General features: G+C 35.7%; 1 protein-coding gene across 4 annotated transcripts; it reads left to right on the plus strand.

Moving 5' to 3' along the window:
* On the plus strand, positions 1 to 8,997 carry LOC128695971 (BTB/POZ domain-containing protein 2-like). Of its 4 annotated transcripts, none has more exons than XM_070093030.1 (6): positions 1 to 33; positions 2,019 to 2,169; positions 2,988 to 3,221; positions 6,751 to 6,846; positions 7,154 to 7,290; positions 8,080 to 8,997. In XM_070093030.1, the coding sequence occupies exons 2-6, from the start codon at positions 2,020 to 2,022 to the stop codon at positions 8,336 to 8,338; spliced, it is 876 nt and encodes a 291-aa protein (XP_069949131.1). In that variant the 5' UTR covers positions 1 to 33; position 2,019; the 3' UTR covers positions 8,339 to 8,997. The 4 variants fall into 4 exon arrangements, with proteins under 4 accessions (XP_069949131.1, XP_069949130.1, XP_053642930.2 ...); XM_070093029.1 differs by having other exon boundaries at positions 15 to 104; XM_053786955.2 differs by lacking the exon at positions 1 to 33 and adding an exon at positions 141 to 385.

Below are 8,997 nucleotides of genomic sequence, written 5' to 3' on the forward strand. Positions count from 1 at the left end.
AAGTTAGTTGGTCCTAGGACACTGCAGGGGAAGGTGCTGCTAACGTCGAGCTTCGTTTTTTTTTTCTTTTCTCGGCCCTTTTCTTAATCGGAAACTCCATCTAGGTGATGTTGAAGAGTTCCTTTCTATATTAAAGAGTGTTTTCTGCAAATCAAGTGTTAGCCAGGCCTCCCTTGTTAAAAAAAATTATTAACGTTGCTAGGGAACTTTCAGCCAGCCGCCATATTGAACAAGGATTGTATATACTTGTGTTCTTGTAGACAGCTCTACTTGTATTATTTTCTATTTACCGATACGTAAAGTGAAAATGATGAAGTCCCTTCAAGGGGGTGCCTTGATGCCGGTAAAGAGCTCTGCATTCAACGTCTGACGTTCCATCTCGTAGGTGTGGGTTATTTGTGAATTGTTTCAACCACGATACTGTAATTTATTCTTCAGAATAATAATGATAGGCTAAAGTAATTGTGAATTATGTCATAGAAGTTGTAACTAGAAAATTGAAAAACAGATTATTCGCAATAGACCACTAAAGGGAAATTGCCTTGATGCCGGCGAGGAACTGTAGATCTAGAATTGGACACCCTTTCTTTCTTTGGATTAAACCTGAGTACCTCCCATTTCCCAGGCGCTAATATAATCCCAGTGGGTTTAGCCCTTTCCCGTGATTAAAATGAATTTACAGTAGAAAAAAGACTACAAAATTGAAAAATGCAGACTAAAGATCTTAACAAATTTAAGGTATGGTTGCATGCACCCCCAAGGGAGGTTCCTTGATGCTGGTAAGGGGTTCTTAATCTAGGGAATTGGATCTGTGCTCCAATTCCCTGAATGCCTTCCATTCCCCTATTCACGCGCTGTATAATCCATACGGGTTTAGCTCTTCCCTATGATAATGGGTGCAAGTGAATGCTACAAACAAACAAAAATGAATCATGGTGGCATTTAAGTAGATCTGTACATTTATTTTATTGATTTTCTCGAGTTTCTACAATCTTAGAATACACACCCCTCCAGAAAAGTGCCTTGACTCCGGTGAGGGGCTTCTTGAAAATGGACTGTATCATACCCCTCTTATGAGAAATCACGAAAGCACTTGGAATATTACCATTATTTTACATGTAAATGCCGAGCACTTGACCTAAGTGAAGTCAGATGCTGAAATAATTATGTCATTAGGTTTCCACTGGCCTTGTTAGATGTTGACAATGGGTCATGAGGCAATCATAGCCCACTTGAGGTTTTTGAATTCACACACACACACACAAACACACACACATAATTTTGGGATTGTCATGAACAGACTTAATGTGTTTAGTTTCTGTGGTAATTCATTTTTAACTTTTATTCTATATGTATTTTATTATTATTACATTCAAGGGGGAAGCGCTAAACCCGGAGGATTATACAGCGCCTGGGGGGGGGGGATGTGGAAGGCATTCAGGCTTAATTTGGGGAACTGGAGCACAGATCCAATTCCCTAAATCAAGAGCCCCTCACCAACATCAAGGAACCTTCCTTGAGGGGATTCTATATGTAACTGAGCATATTTTGCAAGGAATTTCACATACACCGGCTACATCAAGGGCAGTTCGTTTTTTTTTTAATAGGCTATGTTCTGTGGGAATATTTACTTATAGTTTTTGGGTATGATATTCTTCACGTTATTGCTCTCTTTTTTGAGAAGGAATTAGCAATTTAGTATATTTTTTTCTTTAATTTCTCTTATTTACTTTTTTATAAACTATTTTGCATATGCAAGTCTTGAATTATGAGGTGCTGGTTCCGTTTTCTTGTTCTAAATGTTGACTGTTTAGTAATGGGGGCCCAATACCAGTTGAGAGTAAAACATTAATCAACATGCAAATACCATACTATGTTCTGTGGCTTGACTCTTGGTATTGTATTACTTTCAAATTATTCTTTTAGGTTAGGAAATGCGTGATCCATTTTAAAGTTCTTAAATTGTTGTTTCCAAGGAAACATTTTTAGAATATTTACATTTTTGTTTTGATCCGCAGGATGGCTAGAGAGACCTGTCTACCGTATGGATTCCAACGTGGTAGAACAAATGATCTCTCGAACGTGCATGAGCGAGTCAAGGCACTGTACCTCACAGGGCAATTTTCTGACCTGACCATCCGCTTTCAGGGTAGGAAGGAAACCATCAAAGTAAGTTGATTAGGCTGTGTGTGATCTTTCTCAGTATTATCATATTTTGTTAAAAAAGCTTGTGAAAGTTGAAATTTCATGGATGAGAGAATAATAAGTATTTACAAATTTGTTGTAATTCAGCTAGGCTAACAAAAGATACATTCGTGTTCCCCCTCCCCAAAATCATAGAATATTCTTATCCTCTTCTGCGGTCAGTGATACACACGTTTAGCACTTTTATGGGAACATAGTAAGAAACCCCTTGACTTACCAGTGCCAAGAATCCATTCCATTTAAAAATATCAACGGGTCACATTGTATGATACTGATTGAAGCGTTTGTTCTATTCTTTCAGATTTAATACAGCGTAACAATGTACATACTTTGTAAAGAAAATATTTTAAAGTCATGGATAAATGCTCAGTAATAACCCACATGAGACAGGATCACAGGAGATTGATTGATTGATCTGTATACGTATTTAGACTCCCTTCTGGGATCCTCTTCAGTGAAGTCAAATGCAGGAATAATTATGGATAAATGATTTGATCGAAGGAATGAATACATTATGTACCTGATTGTTTTTTTTTTTTGTGCGAGATGCGGCATTTTTACCTTTTGTTTTTGGAGAAGAGATAAAGGTAATAAAGATGTTTCCTGTGTGCCGAAAACGATAGTGGATAATGCGTTAGTGTAGTCCAAAATGATGTTTCATTCTTTACAACATTGTCTAGAAGATAACCTTATCAGGTGAGTATAGTTGTTTTCTTTGTTCATTTTATTTTTACAAGATAAATTACAAATTCGTTATTACGAATACCGAGTTTTCTTTTCAGGCTCATCGCTTAATTCTTGCAATGACCTCGCCTGTTTTTGAGGCTAAGCTGTTTGGCCACACAGCTGTGGGAGGAGAGCTTATTCTCACAGAGGACTCGCCTGAAACTTTCAGTTGGCTGATGGAGTATATGTATTTTGACCAAACACAGTTCCCCAGTACAAACATGGCCTTAGAAGTCAGTTATCTAGCATGCAAGTACGAGATGAATGTGCTGAAATATGTATGTTCAGAGGCAAGTCAACTTATTTGCATACTGCTGTTTTATGCTCATGTTAACCCTATTTTTTCTCATGTTTTAAGCTGTGTATCTCTTTCGATTAAACAAAAAGTTGATGTAATTTTAAATATGAGATTAAGGGTCAATACTCTGTTTCTATAGGATCCTCATTAAGGATGTTTTTTAATCCAAAACTAGTAACCTGAAGTGAAAGTTTAGAATATACTAAATACTGCTTGTGTTTTGACCAATATTCCTTCGATATACGTACTAATTTCTTTAGAATACACTAAACGCTGCTATCGTTTGACTAATAATCCTTTCATATACATACTAACTTCTATATAATTTCCCCATTCCTCAGAATTTAGTTTAGCTCTTTTTTTTTTCATTGGTACTCACCAGAGCTTCCACACATTTATTTTGTTTGTTACGTTATTTGCCTTTGGCCTCCCATGTTATGTGCCTTGATGCAGTCAAGGAACCTCTTGAACCATATATACCCAGGATGACTCGAGTATGGAACACATTCGTACAGCATAATGATGTCAACGAGATAAAGTCAGTTGATCAAATGAAAATGCTGGCCCACAGATGGCTCCACCTTCATCCTGTTTCCTACTCGTATGTCTCATAACAATAAAAATGCTTTCAAATGAGCTGATGTAGGTAACAGCTCTTAGCTTGCCAATAAAGTTAGGAATCCTTAACCTGTAAATAGCTTGTCAATAAAGTTAGCGATCCCTAACCTAACCTTGTCAAACCCTGTGTAAAAAAAAAAAAAAACGAACTGGAGTTATTTTTCCCATTCAGAGATCGAACTTGAATGCCTCCCATTTCCCAGGTGTTGTGTGCCCCTTAGGGGTTTGGGGCTTTCTTTCTGATTAAAAAAAATAATCATTAGATTCGAGATTTTGCAGTCACGTTACTTAAGTCAGCTGATGTACACCTGTCAGCCATATTGGATGTCACTCCGCGTGAGATTGCATTGATATACTATGCGATCAACTAATGATTTATAACATTAGGGGGTGAACGATATTTCTCCGTATACGGGAAACAATATGAAAGCCTTGACTTTGGGGCTGGGCAACAAGGCTACATCGATGACGACTACCTTGAGCTGTTAGGAAGAAAAAATGGCAGAAGCAGACCTTTTATATAATGCAGCGTTTCACCAACAAGTGGCTTTATCAAGTACCCGATAAATCCTCTTGAAGGTGAAACGTCGTATTTTATATAAATTCTACTTTTGCTGTACGTGTTTTTTTTTTCCAACACTTGTTGGCACGGCGCCTCATTCCATCTACCAGGAGTTGCATGATGTCATCTCATAAGTAGATATAGCGTTTACCCTATAAGTAACTATTCACCCTTCTGTCAACTTGTGTAAACGTTTGTCTCTCCATATATTGTTCGCCTTAAGCTACACTTACACCCAACTGATGTGAAAGTTTAACGCCCCATATGTGGGTGATATATGATAGGGCATATATGATCCACCTTAATGTACACTTACAACCAACTGATGTGATAATTTGACTTCTCATATTCACGTACACTCAACTAACTCGTGACGCTGTGATGACAGAATAATCGTAGACTTATTTAACGAATGAAATATCACCTTTTAACAGAATTTATTAAAATCCATATTAAATGCGCGCTACGCAGACGGTTGTATTCTATTATTATTATTATTTAGTAGTAGTAGTATTAATTCATAGGAAAGTACGTTTTCGTGCTTATAAATTAAGGTTTGATAATGGTTAATATGTTAAGAAAATTTAATCGAAACCCCATAGGAGTCAAATAGTACCTGATGAATGAGAGGTAATCAAGCTTGATCCGAAGAAAAGAAAGATAGCTCTAAATTTTTGAATGAAGTCCTTCATCTCATTCCCCTTGAATGGATTATAGATATAAAACAAAGGTAACATGATGACTGACCAGTATCTCAGTTAAGGAATCTTCTTCCGAGGAAATGGAGTTATCCTCCCTTTCCTTGGATCGAATTTTATTACCTACCATTCCCCAGCGTTATTGACGTCTTTGGGTTTAGCGCTTACCTGTGTGTAATATATTAAAAATAGGGGTTAACCTGTAGGTTTTTTTTTTTTTACCATAGCGGCCGTCTCCCAGCAAGGCATGTTGTGGGGTCCTTCCTTATATTAAGTCACAGCTGCGAGATGGATGAATAAAACGCTATCATGCCAGTCTAACCATTCTGAATTAATCATATACCCGTAACAAAGTATCCTAGATGCTGGTGAGGAGCTCTTAATCCAAGGAATTGAGCTTGTTCTCCCCTTCCTTGTATTCACCCTGATTGCTTCTCATTCCCTAGCGCTATATGACTCCGGGTTCAGCGCTTCCCCATAAATATAATTATAATAATATTTTGTTTTTCAACACGTCGGCCGTCTCCCACTGAGGCAGGGTGACCCAAAAAGAAAAATAAACACTTTAACCATCATTCACACATAATCATTGTCTTTGCAGAGGTGTTCAGATACGACAGTTTAGATGTCACTCTTGACAGCCAGTATTCCAAACCCCTCTAAAGTTCAGGCATTGTACTTCCCACCTCCAGGACTAAATCCGGCTAACCGGTTTCCCTGAATCCCTTCACATAATATTACCCTGCTCACACTCCAACAGCTTGTCAGGTACCAAAATCCATTCGTCTCCATTCACTCCTATCTAACTCGCTTATATATACCTGCTGTACGTCCAAGCCCCTTGCACACAAAACTTCTTTTACCCCCCTCCATCCTTCCCGAGGACGACCCCTATCCCTCCTCACCACTACAAATTTATACACCCTCCATATCATCCTGTTTCGTTCCATGCTCTAAATGACCAAACCACCCTAACAACCCCTCTTCAGCCCTCGGAATAATATTTTTAGTAACTCCACACCACCTAATTTCCACACTACGAATTCTCTGCATAATATTTACACCACACATTACCCTTAGACACGACATCTTCATATTATTATGATAATGATATTATGACAATAATATTAATCTTATTTATTCAGCAGTACATTATTCTTATAGTTGATCAAAAAATATTTTAATATTTTCTTAACATTTTCGGTCATTCATGTTTAGGGCTTAGTAATGATTATAATAATGATAATAATTCAATCATTCATTAGTTTATACACTATTATACTTCATAATGATGGGCGATATGTTGTTTACGCGTGTAGTTAACTGTAATGTTATGGATTTTATTGGACATTAGTGTGATATCTTACATTTTCCATGTTTCCAATAACAACTGCGCGATATTTCAATATACAGAACATTATACACTCATCACTTTTAAATCCGGTTTATACCTAGTTGAACAATCAACCTTTCGAACCTGAATTTCATACAGGATTTTAAGCTTCTAGCTAAAGAGTGACCAAAGCATAGTGAAAGCACAATGAATGACTTTTTTTTATTTTCTACTTAGTTACAGTATTTGACCAGTGCTGAAGAATGACCAAGGCATAGTAAGACCATAATAATTTTCTGTTTATTAACAGTACCTGAAGAGAGTCTTGAGTGATACCAACTATCTTATGGTTTACAATGCTGCTGTGCATTTGGACAATCCTGATCTTATCAACAAATGTTCCAAGGTAATTTAATACCTTAGCGGTTTTTATAGGTAATAAATAGCTTTGTTTACATTTTTCGATGCGCTGTATTGGTTCTTGTAATTATGTTCAAGTGTTTTCCTTAATTAAGAATGGAAGAGTAGGTATGCTGACCCATATTGTCTACATGTTCTATTTACTGTGTATTTCATAATTTTGCACATGTGTCTGTATTTGAATATGCATACAGAATTGCAGATGTCTAATATTTTACTATTGGAGTTGTCACTTTATTCCAATAAATTATCAAGATATACCGGTAAACACCAGTTTGCCACTGTTTTACCAGAAAATGTATGAGACTTCTGGGGATGTGTTTTCAACTCAGCGTATTACCCAGTTGAGTCGATGGGCATTGCAACACCTTTTGGAGCAGCCTTTCATAAACATTGATGAGGTTGTAGTCTTTTCTGCTGTTTTGTCATGGTAAGTGTCTTCGGGAAGGAAAAAAGCTTTTCTAATAACTTGGTGTTTGGCAGGAAAACATAGCTTTTAAATTATTTTCACACATACAGAAAGAGAGAGCATATGAAGTAATAAGGAAAGTGCAGATTCATATGCATGCTATTTAATTTGTAGGTTTATCATAGTTTCTCAGACTGCCACCTATGCTCTCCTATTTTCCTGGTCTGAAAATTTCACTTAAATTTCATTTTTAATTTTGTCTAGTTGATATGCCTTCAAGTTGCATTTCATTCAGTACTGACACAAATAATTATGCTACATTTTATACCATAACTAATTTTTCTTGTGACTGACTTTGCTTTTATTGAATCTTCTTGCTTGCTAAGGCACGTTTCATAATTTCCACATATTCCTCTTTGTTAAATCACTAAAGAGATAACTGTTTTCAATAATTGTTTACTAACAAGCATTCAGAATTCTTTTGTGAAAGTTTCAGGCATTCTTTCCAAAGTTTGAAACAGATATTTGTAGTATGTATTTAATACTACACCATAATAAAGGAGAAAAGTACCGTAGATATTGCAAATTTTGTTTAACAGAGGTTGACAAACTAGGAAAATTATCACAGCTATGTTATTAAAAGGTGATTTTTGCAAATTATTTTGTTTTGACGGGGACCAACATCAGCTAGGAAATATATCATTATATTGATAGATTCTTGAAAATTATTTGTTTAAAACAGGGGTCAACATCAGCTAGGAAAAATATAATTATAGTGAAAAATTATTTTTGCAATTTTTTATATAACAGGGGGCGACATCAGCTAGGACTTCGGAATACCGGATGTACTCCAAGCGAACTTCGACGGGAAATCGAAGACTTTCTCCCATATCTTCGGTTCTTGACAATGTCTACTGATGAATTTGTGGAAAATGTAGTCCCAACGGAGATTTTCAGTCCAGAAGAAATATGCGCCATCTTGCGCAACATCAAGAATGTAAAAGGCTCCCCTGTACCCAAAGCCTGTGCCAATACAAGGGAAAAGAGGAACAAAATGGTTAAGTTTTAAATACAGAATATGTGCAATATAAAGGATATATATATATATATATATATATATATATATATATATATATATATATATATATATATATATATATATATTTAAGAACTTCAGGAAATATTTTAGCACATTTCTATATAATTCATTCTGTGCTAGATATTTATTTATGAGTCCTATTTCCTCCAAGGCCTTAGCCATTTTATATAACAGATTATGAAAGTCAAATATATGGGCTGTTATAATTTATATGAGTACATTTATAATATTTTTGGTTTTCAGAAACATTATTGTTTTGGTAATTTTTCTGTATTTCGTATAGATCTATTTGTAGATATGTTTTCTGTCGATAATAAGCTATTGTAATTTTTCGTAGATGGTGACCTAATGGCTTAATATTTCATGTATGTGGTGATATATTGATATAGAATGCTGCCTGCAGATTGATTTATTAGTACATGTTTCGTGCATATTATTTTCAGCTAATTCAGTGCATATTAGGAAGAAAAGGGTAACCTTTTAAATACAAAAATATGTAAATGTAAAGAACTAAGCATTACGGATAAATTTTGTCAGTATGACATAAGTTGGTCGTTCATGCTAATTATTTATGAGCTCTGTACTTTCTACTTTGTTTTAGAAGAGGTTATTAAAGTTATTGGCATATG

This window comes from Cherax quadricarinatus, chromosome 41 (assembly GCF_038502225.1).
Source record: "Cherax quadricarinatus isolate ZL_2023a chromosome 41, ASM3850222v1, whole genome shotgun sequence".
Classification (NCBI taxonomy): domain Eukaryota; kingdom Metazoa; phylum Arthropoda; class Malacostraca; order Decapoda; family Parastacidae; genus Cherax; species Cherax quadricarinatus.